The sequence below is a fragment of the Nannobrachium achirus genome (assembly GCF_963921795.1).
Source record: "Nannobrachium achirus genome assembly, chromosome: 5".
Lineage (NCBI taxonomy): Eukaryota > Metazoa > Chordata > Actinopteri > Myctophiformes > Myctophidae > Nannobrachium > Nannobrachium achirus.
In genome coordinates, this window is record NC_137814.1 from 33,497,492 (window position 1) to 33,518,318 (window position 20,827).

At 42.7% G+C, this 20,827-nt stretch overlaps 1 protein-coding gene across 1 annotated transcript in view; it reads right to left on the minus strand.

Annotated features, from left to right (window-relative positions):
- The window catches only part of LOC308285016 (laminin subunit alpha-3-like), a gene marked incomplete at both ends in the record, with an annotated part of 95,084 nt that overhangs the window by 6,854 nt on the left and 67,403 nt on the right, over window positions 1-20,827 (minus strand). Inside the window, 35 exons of the mRNA XM_080725737.1 lie at window positions 344-464; window positions 823-960; window positions 1,123-1,253; window positions 1,418-1,558; window positions 1,785-1,902; window positions 2,441-2,598; window positions 2,754-2,852; window positions 2,967-3,111; window positions 3,306-3,433; window positions 3,883-4,042; window positions 4,169-4,314; window positions 4,433-4,627; window positions 4,755-4,906; window positions 5,074-5,244; window positions 5,466-5,582; window positions 5,666-5,765; window positions 6,314-6,455; window positions 6,698-6,852; window positions 7,161-7,277; window positions 7,419-7,615; window positions 7,887-8,060; window positions 8,501-8,612; window positions 9,054-9,164; window positions 9,640-9,791; window positions 10,371-10,421; window positions 10,516-10,616; window positions 11,041-11,121; window positions 11,682-11,800; window positions 13,000-13,113; window positions 16,685-16,915; window positions 17,380-17,463; window positions 17,561-17,662; window positions 17,919-18,080; window positions 19,726-19,866; window positions 20,398-20,542. Coding sequence (XP_080581863.1) covers window positions 344-464; window positions 823-960; window positions 1,123-1,253; window positions 1,418-1,558; window positions 1,785-1,902; window positions 2,441-2,598; window positions 2,754-2,852; window positions 2,967-3,111; window positions 3,306-3,433; window positions 3,883-4,042; window positions 4,169-4,314; window positions 4,433-4,627; window positions 4,755-4,906; window positions 5,074-5,244; window positions 5,466-5,582; window positions 5,666-5,765; window positions 6,314-6,455; window positions 6,698-6,852; window positions 7,161-7,277; window positions 7,419-7,615; window positions 7,887-8,060; window positions 8,501-8,612; window positions 9,054-9,164; window positions 9,640-9,791; window positions 10,371-10,421; window positions 10,516-10,616; window positions 11,041-11,121; window positions 11,682-11,800; window positions 13,000-13,113; window positions 16,685-16,915; window positions 17,380-17,463; window positions 17,561-17,662; window positions 17,919-18,080; window positions 19,726-19,866; window positions 20,398-20,542 — 4,711 coding nt within the window. The remainder of the gene's footprint in view (window positions 1-343; window positions 465-822; window positions 961-1,122; window positions 1,254-1,417; window positions 1,559-1,784; window positions 1,903-2,440; window positions 2,599-2,753; window positions 2,853-2,966; window positions 3,112-3,305; window positions 3,434-3,882; window positions 4,043-4,168; window positions 4,315-4,432; window positions 4,628-4,754; window positions 4,907-5,073; window positions 5,245-5,465; window positions 5,583-5,665; window positions 5,766-6,313; window positions 6,456-6,697; window positions 6,853-7,160; window positions 7,278-7,418; window positions 7,616-7,886; window positions 8,061-8,500; window positions 8,613-9,053; window positions 9,165-9,639; window positions 9,792-10,370; window positions 10,422-10,515; window positions 10,617-11,040; window positions 11,122-11,681; window positions 11,801-12,999; window positions 13,114-16,684; window positions 16,916-17,379; window positions 17,464-17,560; window positions 17,663-17,918; window positions 18,081-19,725; window positions 19,867-20,397; window positions 20,543-20,827) is intronic.

Sequence of the window (20,827 nt, forward strand, 5' to 3'; positions counted from 1 at the left end):
CAGCAAGAGGTTATACATTTACTGTAAAAGGTTCAAGGTTAGTAGTTGTTCGATTTCCTGCTGGCAATGAGACTATCGATACTAATGGTTCTAAAACTTTTACATTTCAAGGACCCCTCATAACTCTGAAAAACAAATGGAACCAAATGGACACTTACAGACCTGTAAGTGTCCATTTGGAACACCCTCAAGGAACCACTTTGAGAATCACTGATCTGTTTATCATGTGCTTCAGGTTAGTTCCATTAGTCATCACTGTCAGATGGGTTTGAGTGAATATTTAACACATTATCATTCTAATTAAACATCATACGGTTGTGTGAGCATGAGGTTGTATCATTACCTTCTTAGCATTGCGGTCCAGCATCAACTGTGGAGGTCTGTCACCTGTACATATGTCTAACAGGGTTTCTCCATTGGAAGCGAAATGGCTCAAGTCCTCAGCTAAGAACAGGTTTTGTGGCCTGCAGGAACAGTGAAGAAAATGTTATGACTTGAGATACCATGGAAACTCTTAAATGTCAAAATAAATAATACTTAAGAGAATGCAAACTGTTGCTTTTATCAATAAGAACCATTGCGTCCCCATTCGTGGCATGTTGAAAACAGGCAAACAATAGGCAAAAATAGCAGATGATACAATCTCTGACGGGTTGTGAGCTTGTAGATGTAGATGGTGAAGATCGACAAAGGGATTTGTTGTAGAGGCAAAAGTAGAGGGGACCAAGTATAGACCCCTTGGGAACTCCAGTTCAACGGAGTATTATAGAAAATGAGAAATCTGATCCAACAAAAATCTTTTCTCCAAATAACATAGATTACCGTCTCATGTAGAGGTTGGAGAGGCAGCCTTTGAACGTGTCCTTTCCAAGGAACACAGAGCCACTTCCAGAGATGTCTTTGTATGCTCTGGAACTCTGCTGCTGACCCGCATCCTTATCATCAATATACAGCTCAATCCTGTTTGTTAAGATGATCATAGTAATTAGTGTATAGATAGATGTATCACTAACAATTTATTGAGGTCTCATAGCTACAGGTTTGATGGTCAAAACATAGATAGATTTTTCACATCAATTATAGGTATTTGTTTGAAATAAGTCATAATATACAGTACTGTACCTCTGAGCTCTTTTGGTTGCGGTCAAGTAATGCCACTGGCCATCCTGGTACATTTCTTTCGATTTCCACACCTTGTCTTTGAACTTAAGGACCACATAGCCTCTTTCTAAAGCAATGTCAATTCCGGTGGCCTAGAAAAAAGAGAAAATATAACTATAATGTTATATACGGTACATATAGGAAGGAAAACATGGTTTTGTTATCACATACAAATCACACATTAATAGTTTGCACAGTAGCATACAGTATGACACAAAGCAAATACATTGAAGGACAATGCAAATGAAGGACTGACCGACTGGCTCTTTTGCAGAAGGAGACCATTTTCATTTGTACTCTTGAAACCCAGTGAGACAGTAACATCGCCAGCCAGGCTGAAGTCACTGAGGTCCGCTGACAGAGAACTGCCCAAGTTGAACTCTGCTTTACGAATTGCCTGAAAAATAAAATGGAAACGGTACATCAGTGCAAGTACTTGGAACATCATTCTGGACTGTGAAAGGGAGGCCTCACAGCGTAGAACAGCACATAATCACTTAAACCCTATATTTGTTGTATGTCAAATAGTGACAAATAGTCAAACTATATGCTCACGTGTTGTGAGCATGTTTCATATGGTTAAAAGGTAACAGGTCTGTCATATTGGCATGTTAATGTCTTACCAGGAACTCTGGCATACATCCTTTGCTGATGCCCACTATCTCGTCAAAGGGTTTGTATTCTGCGTTTATGGTGATAGATCTGACACATCCTTTCAGAGGGATTGCGGTAATATTATCTCTGTGAAAGAAAACAAGACATTTATTTATTCTCTGCAGAGAGGGATGAAGGTCACTGTATAATAAGCTATACACATCAAATGAATATGATGCCCACCCTTTTCTCCTGCATTTAAAATAGCCGATCTACAACGACACGTTGTGAGCCCTTGGCTTAGGGGCCCAATCTTGCGGCTTGTTGAATTATCAATCTTGCGGCCTTACTTCTTGTCCCTAAACCTATTAGCCATATTTTACTATTTTGAAAAATATTTAAAAACAGTTCAACAAGCCGATCTACATCGAAACGTTGTGAGCTCGTAGATTGACATTTTGAACGATTTAAACATGTTTTTAAAAATAGTAAAAAATGGTTAGGGATAAGGGCTAAGGCAGTAAACAAGATTTTGTGTTTGTTGACTCAGTTGGGGTGCCCGACCAAGTCAGATGTGCCGCAGATTTGAACCCCTAGGCTCTGTGGTAGTGGGCAGGATCATTATACCTTGTGCCACACTAACGCCTCAAACAAACACTTTTGATGAAATCTGATAATCACATACTTTTCCCTTAGGCTTAGTGGTGCGCCACCGAGGTAGTATTCAGTGAATTCTCCTTTGGTGTACTCAGCCTTGGCGGTGACGACTTCTTGATGTGCCGAAATGACTTTAATCTCCTTGCTCCCGAGTGATTCAATAACAACGAGAACCCCAGCCAGGTTCTGAAGAGAGGAAAGGAGAGAGATGACATTGAATCAACATCGCTAATTTCATCTCAGTTTTCCAACGAGTTTGGAACACAGAATGGATTGGTGAAGACAACTGGAAAGGTTACTGTAAATGACTGACAATACATACGGAGCGTCTTAACACTCACCGCTGGGAATATCTTTTTGGCACTTTTAACTGGTGCTGGGAGCAAGTTACTACTGACAACAATGAAGCCCCTTTCAATTGTTACACTGTAGTATTTGTGCTGTGAAAGAGAGAAGATTAATTAACGTCAGAATTCTTTCAGGACACCATCAGTTCGATACAATGTATGAAAAACCTGAACACAAAAACATGTGTGCTCCAAATACAAATGTACCTCATTTCCAATGTAGAGGAGCAGGGCATTCTCAGAGTTACTGGTAATGCTTTGAGACATTCGGAGGGTGGACTTCTTTCCAGATATAGGTATTTTGCCATATCCATTGCCTTCCAAGTACACAACATCGTTCGGGGGAATATATCTGTGTTGAAGTGAGATTAAGTCAGCAAAATCAACTATGACAGTCTTCAACTGCTTCTTTAGATTGTACTACCCAGTGTACTGCAAAACAAAAGTGGTTTCTGGAAGTTTATTTATTTATATTCTTTTCAAAACAGGGAAAATCCACAGTAGGGTACCATGGTAACGAAGTATTAAGTAACACAAAGAGCGTACCTCTTGCAAGGAAGCTCCGGGTTGACGTTGACAGCTTTGTGGAAGTTGTAGAGACTAGCGGATTGGTCGTTGAAGCGGAACAGCTCGATGCAACCATCATAATTTGGAAATTTGAGCGATTCTGGTGGCTGAGGAAAAGCAGAAGATGTAAAACATCAGCAAGCATCTCTGAACTAAGGTCATTGTGTCCACACACACACACACACACACACACACACGCAGATGCATGCACGTATGCAAACACACAATTCCATATTCTATAACATTTTTTGTGATCTCATTATTTAACTTCATTGACACTTCACACTATTTGTTGTTAAACTGTGTTAACACACTATGTGTTCTATTATTATTCTGCAGTCCAACTTCCCTCGACTCAAATGTTGTGTTGCTTCTTTTGAGATGACATGATTTGTACTTTCCTTTCTTTCTTTTTTTTACCCTTTTAGTTTTTATCTGATTTGGACAAATATCTTCCTTTAATCTTTATGTTCTTCTTTTTCTTATGAGGGGTTTTTACCCATTTTCTTGTATTATTTTGTATTTTGTTATTGTGAACTATACTGTATGAGCTTACAGTGAAGTCAGCAGGGTAGCCTCCGATGTAGAAGACAATCTCACTGGACTTGAGATCCAAAAGGTTCTTGGTCTCCTGTCCCTGTTTGCTGTCTGTCTGTGGAGTTTCAGGAGTACTTGTGTAGCCCTTGGTGAGGATCAGCTTTGCATCCTGGTAAATTCTAAATAATATACACACACTGTATGTTACTAAATACCCAAGTTATATCCTTAGATATTATATCCAAGTACTTGTATTTAGATACTTTTTTAAATGACGGAATCTGTTGAACAGTTGAAACGATTACCTGTTTAGATCCACTTTGTCAAAGACAGGTATAGTTGTAGAGGGGGTGGTTTCACCTGATTTAATCTCAGTCTCCACTCCGTTTAATTTGTACACACAGTACAGCACATTATTCCTCAGAGCCATACCTATGTAGTCTTTAGATGACTGGAACAGATAAAGAAGTACATTTTAGGATATTGCATGTATGTCCCAACTCAAAATGTCAACTCTAACGTGTGTGTGGAAGTCATGTGCTGTATTTAGGAACAGTGCGTTCACTCACGTCTTTATTGCCAAGGTAGAGCACAAACATGTTTCCTTTGTTGGCCTGTCGGCGTCTGCGTCCGTCTCCCCTGCTAGGGGGTGCATCTCTCTGCAGGTTCAGAGACATGGATGTATAGGCCTTCAGATCATCCAAATCCCTCGGGGGGCGCAGCTCCACATGGCCCTGACCCGAGAATTTCATGGGGACCACAATCTGGGGAGAAGAAATGGACAAGATGAGTGGTAAATGAAGATTGTATCAGTCGGTTCTGGGTTCACGGTTTATGATGTGGAAGCTAAATGGCTCAAAATGATTCATGAACAATGTTCACTTCCCTTACCCTGTTGGCTGCGTCGCGGGCTTGTTCAATGAGCTCCTTGATCTTCTGGATGCTCTCTGATATGTTGCTGACAGGTGAGAGCTCAGAGCTGAGGTTCTCCACCTCCGAGATCTTCTTTTCTAGTGATGGGATGGTGCTCAACAGGTTCTTCACTGCATAGAGAGAACAAGAGAAAGAATTCAAAAGAAAGTAACTTCAAAAGAAAAAGGTCAGACAATCTGAAGGCCTATTGATCCATGTCCCTGCAGAGAAATGAGACAGGCCTCCAACAAAGGAGACATCTTTTATGTAGGCGTCACCTTCTCCTCATTGCCCTCACCTGACTGGTCCACGTCATCCATAACACTGCTGAGGTTTGAGTCCGGGGGACTGATGTCGATCTTATCGATTTCATCTCTGATGCCCTTCAGTTCATCCATGGTTTTGCTGGCTGTGTCGTTGGCCAAAGATGCTTTCCTCTTGGCTTCAGCAATCACATCAGCGATGTCATCTGGTTGTCAGAGACAGGAAAAGAGACACAGGGTGAGCTGCAGTGCTGGACCTTGCTCACTCATTCAAACTACTAGCTCTAAACGTGTTGCATCGTCACACGTTGTTTAAGCTTGTAAATCAGCTATTCTCGCCACAAACACCATTGTACGGCAAAGTATAAAGTATAGCTTAGTGGTTAAGCAGTTGCTAACTCTTTAATCTTACAGCTGTTTGCTGTACCTCTTTTGATGTTATTCAATTCTGTCTGTGCCTTAAGAAGGTCCTTCTCTAAGGCTTTCTTCTTCTTCTCCGCGTTCTGCAGACGTCTCTTTTGGTCACTGAGGTCATCAGCAGCATCTGTTGAGGCAAAGCTAGAGTTACTAACTGAGCTATCCAAGTTTGATATTGACTGACTGGAAACAGATGACATGGCTGAATACCCTGAAGAGCTGCTTTTGCCTCCTTTCCATCCTTCAGTAGGTTGCTGCCTCTGTCTTTTAGGTCTCGAGCTCTTTTCACAAGGTCCTCTTTCTTAACGTCCTGAAAGGGGGAGAAGCATTTGCAAAGCTCTTACTCAGGATACAATTTGCTGGAGAGGATGGAGGCTGACACAGTATGTCCATATATGGGCATTCCAAGATATGGGCTTAATATTGATGACATCAGGAATCTCCATATTATATGGGCATAAAAGGGCCAAGGACTGACACAGAGATCTCCATATATGGCCATTAATTTATTAGTGAATACATTTTCCCCTTTTGATTGATTGAAGACTTTATTAGAAGTTTGCATAGAAAAGGGTACAGTTTCATGACGGTACGGTTCACTGGTACAAGGACTACTAAAATGAGATCCTAGAAAAGACTAGGCTTATTTCCACAGGAAACCATATCTCATATAACATTGAATGACAGACGAATAGAACACAGTACTATGCTTTGACTTGAATGGGGAAAATTCAAATGGTAAGACGGAATTCAAAAGTGTGACTCACGTCACGGCAACCACAATTGCAATTTCCAATTGCATCTTTCTAGTTTTTTAGGTGTTTTAGTTTTGTGTGCGTGTGTAATAGAGAATCTTACATTCAGGGCCTTGTCTGCTGCATGTTTGGCCTCATTGGCTGCCACCTCTGCAGCATTGATGGCATCTGTGATGTTCTTGTAGGCGTTGATAGCATCCATGGCGTCACGCACATCAGAACCACCACTGGAGTCCCTCACGGCACTGTTGGACAGGACAAAGGACACAGCTAAATACATGTTTCTGGCTGAGATGTCAATACACAACACAACAAAAATGGGGCAAACTTGTCTACCCCGAAAGCTTCGCGTTTTTTTATAAATCTTTGGTTCCTATTATAATCCTCAGTTATTAAGCAGCACTATACGTGCTCCTAAACCTGAATACCACCAACCTATCACCCGATCACAATAAGACCAAACACAGTGTATGCATGGTAAACCTACTCCTGGAGGTCCTTGGCCAGCTTGGTAAGGTTCCTAGCATGTTCCTCTGCTCTCCTCACAATGTCCTCCTTGGCTGCCGCCTTGGAGATATCGTTGACCTTCTTGGTCAGGTCAGTCTTGGCACCATCCAGTTGTGCGGCCAGCTGTTCATATTCCTGCAGAAAAGAAGCACAGGGGAATCACTGTTGTGCTACACTGGGGAAATTCCATCCTCATCACTTCACAGGATATGGAGCGCAAACATTGATGATTATCGGAATGGACGGCGTGTTCGGACCTGACGGCTGACTTGTGTGAAGTCAGAGGCAAAGCTGTTTTACAACACAGCACAAACACTCTCTCTAGTCTAGGCATTCATTGCTTTATAATAAGAAATAATCCATGATTTCAAACTGTAATAATAATGATGTGGATAAGCGCAAGTCAACTGAGACATATTACAGGTTAAATTTGTCATCGTTACCTTTTGACTGTCGGCAAGCATTTTCAGCAGATCCTTTGTATTCTGCAGCTGATTGTCTGCAATGGCAATTTGACCCTTGACTGTATCGCGTTCCTTCTTTAAGGCTGCAATGCGTTTCTGAAAAGAGCATATACCGGTAAATCATTAATATTAGAGCACAGCAATGTAATATCTATCATAATGTGAAATCGACATTATATTACGCTAGTGTATATTCTATTCGATTCTATTGATAAAGTGTGTCGTATGTGTCATTACCCGTAGATCCTCCAGTTCCTGTGCATTGAGTCCATTCTGGGTGTTGGCCTTCTTAACCGTGTTTCCAGCCTCTTTCAAAGCCGCCTCCAAGTCCTTAAGCTTGGCCTCATAGTCCTTCATCAGGCCCCGGAGCTTCTTGGCGGATGCTTCATTCTGATCACACTGCTTACTCACATTGGCCTTGATGTACTCTAGCACTGGAGGAATAGAACAGAATAGAATAAAGGCCTTGATGTACTCTAGCACTGGAGGAATAGAACACAATAGAATAAAGGTTTAACCACAGAGTAACATTCATTTCTACTGTGAGGCGTTTTGTATGTTAGCGACCGCTATTTCGAGAAGCTGTTGTGACAGCCCAGCTCTCGTTTGAGATCAACTGACCACATCTGCTTAATGCCACTGTGATCTAATCAGGGCAAAAGCAGAAAGCTTTGGTGAAATCTGACAGTGGTAGCATTGTCTTACGTTTCTTGGCTTCGTCTCTTTCTTTCTCAGCTGCGGTCTTCTGCGGGTTGAAGTTCCGTGTCGCCATCTCGTTCACCATGCGCTGAGCCTCCTCCAGCAGCTTAGCTAGGTCTTCATTGAGCTGGCCATCACCACTGGCACTAGTTCCTGCCTCCTTTAGTTGGTCCAACAGGGCTGCTCACACAATTACAAACAAAACAGCATACTGTGTTAGCCATTATTAGAGCAGTGGTGGCTGAGTGGTTAGTGTCCACACCACGGACCCAGAGGTCGCAGGTACGATTCCCCACTCCAGCTACCACTGCTCCCCTTCCCCCTTGCGCTCCTTGTGGGCATCACTGAATTGAGTTCAGCTGGGTCAAAGCTGATAAAAAGCAGCTGGGTTGGGCTGCGATATCTGAATTTCCCCCGTGGGATAGTATAGGTATTCATTATTATTATTATTATCATTAATGGAAAGCCATGAAAACAGATAAACTAATACATAATGACAAATCAATGTGAGACAAGGATGGCAAAAACAAGGGTAAGAAACAAGAGCAGTGGAAGCAAACACAGCAATAAGTAATCAGTGGTAACACTACTATAGAAATAATTGGAAGATTCTCCATTACCCTGGATCTTTCTGAGCATGCTCTTGATTTCAGAGTCCAAAGCCTTCGCTCTCTGATGTGTTTTTTCCACATCTGCCACAGCCTTCTTTGCATCAGCAGCCTTTTGGTTTGCCTGAAAGGAAAGCTCATTGATAAACCTCAAAAGCCTTTTCACACTGTTATCACATGATTAATACAGAACAATTACATGGTCAACACCTAGAACGGTATATGGCTGGACCTTGTATGACACGTTGGAGATCTTAATTTGAAATGATGGATACTGGACGTGGAAACACTCAGCTGGTGTAACTTCATCAGTCAGTAATGTTCAGGTTTTCAGGTTATATACATTGAGGTTTGGCAGCATTAAATGATAAGAAAATGTCAGTTATTAGGATAGATTAATCCCCATAGCCTGGAGGGATTATTTCTCTGCGGTTGGCTAGTTCGTTGTTAGGATAACCGTGGACCAATGGTGTTCATCACTCATTGACTCAGTCATTGTTTATACGGCTGGCCCCACTGTTGAGATCCAGCCAAAGAGTCAGTATAGGAAGCCCCAGTACACTACCTTGTCTTTAAGGAGACTGATGTCATCTTTGAGAGTGAGCACATCTTCCTCCAGCTGACGAACCTTGGGCTTCTGGTTGTTGATGGTGGAGTGGAATTTGTTGACCAATATCTGAAAAAACAGGAAGAAAAGCAAATGTCATTTTATTGTACAATTTGAGACTAATCGTGTGCTGAAAATCAAATTGATGCAGAGGGCCAGAGATCCTATAAATCAAATACTTAAGTTCTCTGAATCTCTGAAAGAGCCATCTGCAAGTAATCTCAACCATCGATGACGCCGTTTCTAACTTGTGTCAACAGCACAGACTGTGGTTGACACACAAAGCCGCGGGACAGAATGCACCGAGATCGCTTATCAGCGGGACTCTGGAATGTTGGATAAAAACACACTCCTTCTGCCACACCAGGTGAATGTTTGTGTGAGAAGAAGATAATACAAACCACATTCGTGTGCATGTGTGCATCAGAGCAAGTTCATGAGAAGAACACGACTACCAACATCATTTAATCATGCATTTCATCTGTGACTCTTGAATTGAAGTTCTCTCTGCCGATGTCACTGTCTCTTTAGTGCATGACTGTACCTTGGTGTCTGCAATGGCATTTTCCAGCTTTTTCAGCCTGTCCTGGGAGGTTGCACTGGCGGTGGCATTGTCAAGCTGAGCCTTGATTTTGCCCAGTTCGGCATCCAGCTTCTCCAGATCACTCAGTAAAGTCTGGGCACAGCTATCGCACTCTGGAACAGGATAAACAGCATTGTATTAACACTCACTCATACCACACAGACTGTGTGTATACTTATAACTACAGTATAACAGAATATTAATTCATTCACCATGAGCTTGCCAAATTATGCTGGGGTCACACTAAACCTTTGTAGTGGAGAAGATATACTTTGGCTACGCTAAACATCTCCATTGTTCAAACCTCTGGAGTCAAAATAGAAACAGGGAGAAACTCTGCTCTATTAGGACATGACATGACATGACATGACATGACATGACATGATAGGGGACATGATTCCCCTACCTTACCATCGTCCTCCATGTCTTGTGCGTACGCTATTGTTTTTATAGCATCTTATTGTATAATGTTGAAAGGGGTATTTTACTTTAAAACACTTCAAAACTCTATGTTAACCATGTAAGACTCATTGAACGCACACGTTAGTGCTTCTGGTGACTGAGACACACTTTTTCTTTTCAGTTAAATTTTTTTATATATTTAAATGTATTTAGGTTTGAATGGAAACATATATATAATTATTTCTGAGTATAATATTTGTAATATATAACAACATTAGACATTCTCTCACCTTTGCATTGTCCATCTGTATTTGTATCTTTGGGCTCTGTGTTCTTACACACTACAGAGAGAGATTGCAATAAATCATTCTGAAAATGCACAGTAGAAAGGAAATAATTATATTTAGATTAGAACACAAGCATCTACAAACTCACCTCCAGTCTTTGAGTCACAGTTGTTCCCATTGCCATTACAGTCACATGGCCGACAGCTTCCTCCATCTGTTAGTGGATCACCATAGAAACCTGGAGCACACCTGTGTGGAAACAAAGAACAGGTAAGATGTGGATCAAAATAAGCAAGATCTAATGGCTGATTACTCCACATTCAACTTCCCATCCAAATGTGCACAACCTGATCTCAAATGTAAACCTTTTCCGGATCACTTAGCCGCTTTCCCGAGGCTGACATGGCTCACCGATGCCAGACAATGAAAACTACCATTGCTATTATTATAGGCTAGTAATTAAGAATAGTTCAAAAATAACATGTTGCACATAATGGTTAATGGTTAATAATGGTTGTTTTTGATCAAGTCAATCATCTAAACGATTGTTTCTCAAAATGTTTTATTTCAGGACCCCATAACTCTCTAGAAAGTATTCAAATGGAACCAAATGGATCCATTTGTACTTTTAGAACCACTGCTCTAAAACAATCCCTCCATGACGACCACTCACCTCTCACACCTCTCTCCAGTGTATCCTGTTCGGCAGATGCACTGGAATGCCCCGGGCAACTCTCTGCAGGTGTCTGCAAAACTAGAGAGGAACAGGGACACATAAACTGTATTCTGAGAGTGTGTGTTTGTGTGTGTGTGTGTGTGTGTGTGTGTGTGTGTGTGTGTGTGTGTGTGTGTGTGTGTGTGTGTGTGTGTGTGTGTGTGTGCGCGTGTGTGCGCGTGTGTGTGTGTGTGTGTGTGCGCGCCCGCACGCATGCATGACTTTAGAGCAATGTTATCCATTTGTGGGTCACAGACAGATTTTTATAGGCCACGACTCGAGCAAAAATCCCATTCCTACATTAAAAAAGAATATATATCCTATATTTTAAAATATATTTTGTAATCATTAAAAAAGAATTCTATACATTTTGAAACAAATCTAGAAATGTCATAAATAAATACAACTATAATAATTAAGAAGTAGTGAAAATCTACAAGCTCACAACAACATGGCGTGAAGCGATGCGTTGTGAGCTTGTAGATCTGCTATTTTCACTAGTTTGGGTCCCGGGCAAACGCATAATTTCTGTTTTGGGTCTGGAGCTGAAAAGTGAACCAGTTGCTTTAGAGGTGCCACTGACACTTTCTCACACCCACCTGTTAGTTGGCACACGGAACGGGCACGGGCAAACGCGGCATGTCCTCTGAGCAGGGTTACCATAGTAACCTTCCTTGCAACGTTCACATCTGTCCCCAGCCGTGTCATAACGACAGTTCTGACAAAGATACAAAGACAGATAATATTCTCAAACCAGTCATTACACATGAGATGAGACTTGTACGCTACAGTGACGGAGATGCTGGAGATACAACAAGAGATGTGCATGGTGTACATTTATTTACAAGAATAAACTCTAGCCTTGTGTGTCTTTCAAGGAAATGCTGTACCAACATAAGAGCAAGAACACTAGTGTCCCCATGTACGGCATGCTATAATAGGCGAACAACTGGCAAAAACAGCAAATCTGCAAGCTCTCAACGCATCGCTACACAATGCATTGAGAGCTTGTAGATTAGCTCATTTTGATATTTGACATATGTGACACAAGTGGGATAACCAGAGGTGGTCACAGTTGAGAAACCCCACTCCCATTTACTGTAAGAAGGGGTACGTTTAGAAGCAAGCAAATGCCAAACATTTCGCTGCCAATTCATCACAAAGGGTACTTTCCATGCTCTCAAAGGAGAGTGGTGCTCAGCAGTGCGTGTCTAGGTCGATGTGGGTGCCCAGATATACAATACAGACAGACACAGGCCTGATCTTGAGTGTCTTACACAAGAGTAGAGAGAATGTTGGGGTTTTAGATATCACCCGTCCTTCCATCCATGAAGAAGTGATACGACAAGTTATATAAAATCAAAGTGAAAGGTAAAGCCAAATCAGAACAAGTATCCTGTCAAAGATTTTGTATGTGGTTACCCAAGGTGCCACAGTATTGTGCAAACATGTGGTCACTAGATACAGACAGTAGGGTGGGGTGCCCATCAACTGCCACAGTATATGCCCCAGAGGAGAGCAGTCTAGACTCTGACTAAGCTGAATTAATCACTGAGGTGTGTAAACCTGTGGTCAACTTTCAGTTGATAGTCCAGGTGAGTTCAGGTGAGTGAGTGATGCAATGAGTGAGTGATAGAGTGAATCAGTCAGTGAGTGAAATATCAAATTAACATGTACATCATCTGTGATAAGCTGCGAGCCTGCGACCAGCTATTTGTTTGCCCAGCGGTTGCATGTGAGAGTTAGGATGTACGTCCAACATAACAAAAAGAAAACGTTTGAGCTATGTCATGTCAATACAGATGTTGAAAACATTACGTGTTGTACTTCCATCAATGGTATCATATTGTAAACCGAGAGACAGACAGTGGTTTATGCTAGCTGTTTGCTCGCAACTAAAAAGTGAAAGAGACTTACCAGACACTTCCCTGTCTTCTCATCACACTCATCAGCCCGGCCATTACAGTCACAGCGAACACAGCGCCCGAGGAAGGGCCCACTGCCATCTCGGTAGTAACCAGGAGCACATTTCTGTAAACACAGGACAGGAATACCACAATATTATCTTCAACACCATGTTATGAACACAGACTTGTTTAAAAGCCTTTTCCTTGACATATGGATCCGCATTTAATTCCCTAGCTTAATTAGAAGCTAGGGAATTTCTGTCCATCTTACAGACTTACTATTATGTCATACCACAATAATAATTATGTACAATAATATACATCACAAGATACCATTCATCAGAGTACAATTGAGATTAGTGATTTAATTACAGATAGGATCTTTATTTATTTTTGCCTAAAGACAGAGGTTTGAAAGCAAAGAAACTATTGGAATAGACAGACCTTAAACAGTACTTAAAGAGGGTGTGTCACCAAGTGTGCAATTCTGTATTCACAGCTCAAATAGCAATGAACTTGACCTGAATGCAGTGTCATTAATTGGGTACAAACTGGAGACCCCAAACATGCTCTGAGCAAGCAGTCTTAAAGTCACCCTTAAAAAACTATAATCCACAAAACCAGGTTACGCCCCAACATCTGCGCATTTTACCTGGATCTGAGAACTGGCATCAATGTCCTTAATAGAAGGGTACTTAACAGTCTGCCCGCTGTCATGTACCGAGGGGTACTGTACCCTCTGAGCACCAGGGTCATTCACTGATGGGTACTGTACGCGCTGAGCTCCCTGGTCGTATCGTGTCCCCTGTGTCCATCTGTCGTGTTGCCGAGGGTAGCGGTTTCTCCCCCCTCTCTGAAAGGGCCTTGGGCCAGCAGAGCACAGTCCCAGCAAAGTCCCCAACAGCAGGGTCCGTAGCAGAGCCCTGCTCTGCCACCTTCTATCCACGCGTGTATCTGGCATTCCTGGCATTTAGTCTGGGTGAAATAACTCCACACTCTCCCCTATCTCGGCCTCTTAAACACAAAGCCATACGCACATGTGGGGAAGACACGCCCCAATCACTACTCACCCACCTGAGTCAGCTTTGGGATAGGCGCACGTGGACGGACGCACGTACACACACACACACACACACACACACACACACACACACACACACACACACACACACACAGTGTGTCTTGTTCACATTCAGACACATTGATTCAAGTGGGAACTTGATAAGTGGGAAGATGAGAACAAAACAGTCTCCACTTTTGAATGGTGAAGATGAAACATTCATAAATCATGACATGAGAGCGTCAGGGAGCAACTGTGGGAAAACCTCTGTTGCTTCAAAAGAAATGTACCATTGTGGTTTACCATGGGTATTTGTGTGAGCATGTTGGTGCGATTGTAATAAAAGTCAGACATCTCTAGACAGTACAGACACAAATCTCTGATTCACACAAGTCAAACATGATGGAGACGTTTGGGAGTGGCAGCCGTAGCGCTACACACATCATCACATTGGGGCTGTGGGGAAACACCGTGTTGCCAGTTGCCACACCCTATGTGTCAAGGTGTACCCTCAGGGAACATATTCTCAACTTCCTCTCAGCACACCCTATAAAAAGATGTCTCATATAAACACAGGTAGACAGACTCTCCGCTTTGGCAACGATGCCTTGAGTGCAATCACAAAAAGAAAACCAACAAAACAATCACTTCAGACAGAGGACCGGTTGTAAGTTTTAAAGACCAACTAATAATTTGCTGCCCCTTGTGCAAGAATATCTGGGAACAAAATCAGGCTTCCTCAACACAAGACACCCCACTGAGCAAAAGGCAGACACATTTACATCTGACTTTGAACATTTTAATTCTAGGTGGATTCAGTAGGGTAGTTTTGTTGGAATCATCTTCATTTTTGATATGAAGACCCACCCATATTAGAGAAAGAGACATCACACAATGTGAGACATTGTGAATTCTTGCATTAAATTTCTTTTTTTAATGGGCGGAAACCATGACACAGCGATTAAGGCTGTATAATCACTAACATTATGTCTGCGTGATTGTGTTTCCTATCCCACCCTGGGGCTATGCAGTTTGGCTGCGCGGCTCTCGGGCATGTATTTTCCAGTACATTCCAGCTGATGAATTCTTACTCTTACAGTTGACCTCATTCACCTAGGGCGTGGCTCTTTGTTTGGGCATGTCAGGACTCGGGACGACCCCAAAGTACTGTCTGAGGTGAAGTTCTGGCTTATCTGAGAAAAGCAGTTGGTCAATCTGTACCTTTCCCTCCCGACAAACCACTGAACGAACAACAACATCGCCAGGGACGTGCTGGCCATTGGGAAAAGCGGGACAACTCCCGAACGGCTGGTTCATTCCCGGCCGGTCCAGGCCGCGGCCATTAGGAAAAAAATAAAATGTCTTTGTTCCATTTTGGGGGCTGGCTGGCCAACAAAGTAAATCGTCACTGTCGGGCAGAAACCTTGTATCTCCAAGTTTCAAATGTATACATTTTTTCGCAAAGCAAAGCCCTGCTTCATCATAAAAGGCCGTTGCACAAAAGTAGTGAAAACAGCAGATCTACAAGCACACAACGCCTCGCACCGCGAGGCGTTGTGTGCTTGTAGATCGGCTGTTTTCACTAGTTTAAATCGTTTTAAAAATGATAAATGCAAAACGAACGGTTTTGGACATACAAGGTTTCCACCCGACAACAACGAAATATAACTCATGTAATTGGCCCACTGGCTTGTCACTTGTCATGATCTGAAATGGCAAATCTTTGAGTAGCAGCAGCGCTATAGAGAGAGATCTCTCTATAGCGCGCAATGAGGGCCTCTCCAACTCTTTTTCCCGGGCTGAATCAGGGGCCCAGCATGTCCCTGAACATCGCACCTCTGATCTCAAGCCTGAGTTATACTTGACAGTGTCACGAGGCAATCTTACAATGTGTCGCATTTGCGATGCGTTCTAAGCTTGTAGATCTGACTGTACCTAATCCTCCCCATCTCTGTCCTCATGCTTTTATCCCTTCATTCCTGTGTGAGACCGAAGCATAAGGTGAAGGTGTAAAATGATTATGTAAAAACGAGCACTTGATCTACACTTAATCCTTCCTCTTCAATTTCTAAGCTCTATTATATTATTAAGTTCTAAAGTGGTTATTGGCACAATACAATATACTCCTGCCTCCACCTAGAATTTGGTACCTTGGATCTTATTGAAAGATCTGTGGGCAGATGGTTTGGAATGCGCAAATTACAATCTGATTAAGACACGTAAATATTACATTCAGAACTAGAAATACTGTTCCTACGAAACAGTGTGGGCTCGCTTCTCCCTCATTGGCTAAAGGCCCTGCCTTTGTACGGTTGGACAGTTTTTTGAGGAGAATAACCTTAGTACATAAATATTTGGAAGAACATACGCTTTCAGCTAGCCCACAAATCTTTACTATATAAGGATTTGGGAGAACATACTACAAAAGATTTCATGTGGGTGTTATTTATATCAGGTCGCACTTGTTGGTGGTGATGTCACCAAAGAACGCTGCTCCTCATTGGCTAAAGGCCCTGCCTTTGTACTGTCTGTAATTTTTTTGAGGAGAATTAAAGATTCAGGAGAACATACTGGTCTCGCCTTTCAGACAAGCCCACAATTATTCATGACCTACACTGGATTCTTGCCTCCCTACCTGACAGGAGTCTCCAGAATAGCGTGCGGGGCAGGCACATTCCTCCACGGTGTTGGCAGGGCTTCCAGCCCCGGTGTCAGTAGCCTCCTCCAGGCCCACGTCCCCCAGACTGAGGCGCTGGGTCTGTGTGAAGAACAGAGCCCGGATCCTCAGGCCTGCCAGACCGGCTAGAACCGTCATCATCTCATCTCTGGACACGGGCCTGCTGGTGCCGGCATGGCGCCAGTTTCCCTACACAGACAATGGAGGATTTAGTGAGGGATTATACAGGAACTCGTGTTAGGAATTCTTTGAGAACAAATGAAAATATTTATATTTTATTAGACATTGAGAAATCACGTTACATAGTGGGAAAATCGATCAAATGAATGCTCTTTCTCACTTTAGTGTGAAATGGCAATTAGCTGACTCTTACAGCAAGCGACTATCAGTACAATAGTAAACATCTTCCTGGGAATAAAGACAGTGGTAGTGCGTATGTTTCGAGAATAGGGCATATTAGAGCAAGTACAGGTTATAATAGGAGGTATAGGTGTATCTTTTAATTATAATTATATATATTCACACAATCACACATACCGAATGATCATTAATATGAATTGTATCAAGATGAAAACTACTTTAGGGAAGTGTGTTTAAATATAAGTAGTACAGTAAATGCATTTAAATAAGGGTAAAACCATGTGAAAACCCACCTCAACAAGTTGGACCCTGCCCTGATAGAGTCGGTCTGGAGAAGGGGGTTCTGGAGTCTGGTGGACCAATGTCATGGCCTGACCCTGAGAACACACAGCATGTCCAGATGAGGATGAGTTATTCAGAAAGGGAACATAAGACATTGACAAAGAGTTGAAGTAGAATCGTGACTCTACGCACAGTAAGCAAAACATCTGGTCTTGTGTTCAGCAGAGTCATCCCTTCACTGGGGATACCAAAGGACTTTATCTGGTACGTCAGGAAGCCTCCATAAGATGACACCTGAGAAGAAAAAGGAGAGGGAGAATGAAGATAATCCCAACAGAGGCAAGAAGCCACCGTAATTAAGAAAGTTGGCTACAAATAAAAATGTATACATTTTTATAAATGTATAAATTACGGATTGAGGTTGGCCACGAATTTAAGTATTGACAAACATAATTATTTTATGAAATCAAAAGCTGAAAAACTGTCATGAAATGAAACAAAGCATGAACCGACTTCTCTTGACCTGGCAAGCAGTCTCCAATCTACTCACCCTGTCTCCTAGGTATGAAGATGGTGCCACCCAGTGGAGAATGTGTACAACTGCAGGCAGCTCCTGGACATCTGCCACCACTGTGTTGCTGGCTGGGTTCAGAACGGAGGGAACCTCCTCCTGGTCTGCCCTCTCCAGACGCCAGCCACGCATCTCCACAAACTACCAACAGGAAACATATCAGCCACGCACAGGGGCGTCACAAGGGGGGGGAAACTGGGACTGAGTTACTAGGGCCAAAGGTGGAAGGGGCCTTAATTATTGTCTCCACCAGCCGAAGGCTGAGGGAGAGTATGTTTTCCCCTCCGTCCGTCCGTGCGTCCGTCCGTGCGTCCGTGCGTCCTCGCAGTTTGTGAACAGCTAATCTCAGTCACCGTTGGCCCGATCGCTGCCAAACTGAGCACACACACTCCCTGGATGCCAATCTAGAACCTCTGCCCCACATTTTTCAAATCAGCCTCATGGTGGCGCTATAACAGGCCGATTTGTGTGGCCTGGTTGTTACCAGCTAATCTCCGGCGCTGTTGGCCCGATCGCTGCCAAACTGAGCACACACACTCCCTGGATGCTAATTCAGAACCTCTGCCCCACATTTTTTACATCAGCCTCATGGTGGCGCTATAACAGGCCGATTTGTGTGGCCTGGTGGAGACCTGTGCTCGGAAGAGCACTGCTTCTAGTTTTATATACTTTAGCTATTGAAAAATAGCAGATATACAAGCTCGCAGCGCGGCACCGAGTGCCGCACTGTGAGCTTGTAGATCTGCTATTTTTGAAAATTCGTGAAAATGTGTGCAAATCTTTGAATATATGTATTTTTAACTCTAATTTTTACTTCTGGGGGGTACCTGGAACTAAATATTTTGAGATGGGGGTGCGTGGCCAAATACATATCATTTTGGGGGTCCTTCACATGGAAAAGTTTGAGCACCACTGACATAGAAACAAAAAACCTTAGAAGGATTTGAAATATTCAAAGACCATTTTCACGATTTTTCAAAAATAGCAGATCTACTCGGTGCCGCACTGTGAGCTTGTATATCTGCTATTTTTGAAAAGTCGTGAAAATGTGTGCAAATCTTTGAATATATGTATTTTTTAACTCAAATGTTTACTTCTGGGTGGTACCTGGAACTAAATATTTTGAGATGGGGGTCCGTGGCCAAATACATATAATTTTGGGGGTCCTTCACATGGAAAAGTTTGAGCACCACTGACATAGAAACAAAAAACCTTAGAAGGATTTGAAATATTCAAAGACCATTTTCACGATTTTTCAAAAATAGCAGATCTACTCGGTGCCGCACTGTGAGCTTGTATATCTGCTATTTTTCAATAGTTTAAGTACCCAGGGCCCAGAATTTGGTGCAACACCCCTGGCTACGCATCTCCACAAACTACCCACAGGAAACATGTCCAGAGTGACTTATCTCATACTTTGGTGTACGCTAGCCGGGTTAACAATTATGTTTCACTTGTCACTATGGATGTTTTCTATACCGGCAACGCTCATTATTTAACCACTTGAGCCCTACTGCATATACAAAGATAGCAGATCTGCAACGTGTAAGCTTGTAGATCTGCCACATTCACAATTTGTGGTTACTTTTGAACATTTTCGCCTATGCCCAAAATAGGGATGCCAGGTAATAGATCAAAGTGATTCATTTAACAGGGCTTTCCTGAACAGCTGCTTTGTGTAAAAGTTCGAGATATATTACTATTAACCAAGTATGATGTGCACCACACATTTGCATGGGTGGAATTTCCAAAGGCATTCATGGAGGGGAAATTAAAATGCACTGACCTTCCCCCTGTGCTTGCTGGAGCTCTGACACTGGCCAGTAGCTCCAAAACAGAAGCAGCTGGTGCAGCCAGTAGGGTTGGACGGGTCAAAATGGAAGGCGCCATCCCTGCACGCGTCACAACGCTCACCTACAACATGTTTCTGCAACAGCAGCACCAACAACAACATGGAGAAGGTCAGAGGAGAGATAAAACAGAACAAAGCTGAATGGCATATTGTTGTACTTCAGTGGTTCTCAACCTTTTCAGGCCGCGACCCCCAAAATAATCATATTTTGACTGGGGACCCCCCCCCCCCCCCAGCTGACGAGCACTAAGAGTTGAGGCATTACATTTTGTACAACACGGTTCTATTGTGAAAATAGCAGATCTATATGCTCACATGTTGTGAGCATGTAGATCGGCTATTTTCACAATTTCTGCTTCTAATATTTGACAATTTGGCCAATGTTTAATTTGTCATTGTAGAGGTATTAAAAAGTACTTAAATTGTCACTTTAGAAATGTGCAGATACCCTCTATCTATACACTTAAAACGTTATGTTGGTTTGTTTACTGTTGAGAGAGAAAACAATGTTGCACATTAAGTTAATCATCTGGGGACCCCCCCCCCACCCATGGGGGTCCCGACCCACAGGTTGAGAACCACTGTTCTACTTTACACCACACTGACCTTGCAGAGACACCTCCCTGTGTCAGGATGGCATACATCTGGTGTGACCCCACCCTGGTTACAGACACACGCTACACAGTTTGGGAAGCCATAATAACCTTCTGCACAGCGGTCACACTGCCGTCCCCCAATCCGAGGTTTGCACCTGCAAGAACATACACAGATATTGACTTGTATGTAGCCTAGTTGAGATTTGCATTATACTCCGATCTGGTTTGGGTAATGCCCCTGGAGGGTTTATTAGTGTGGTTGCCATAGGCAACACAACTTTATAGAGTAACCCCAAAAGTTCAATGAAGGAGTAGTGCAAGCTTGACATCACATAATAGCGTAGTCTCTCGTTTACAGACAAGAGCGACTGAACTTTTCTTTGACGATAGCTAGCCAGATTGCATATAGCGTGACATCAAGTATAGCCTATAAATAGGCA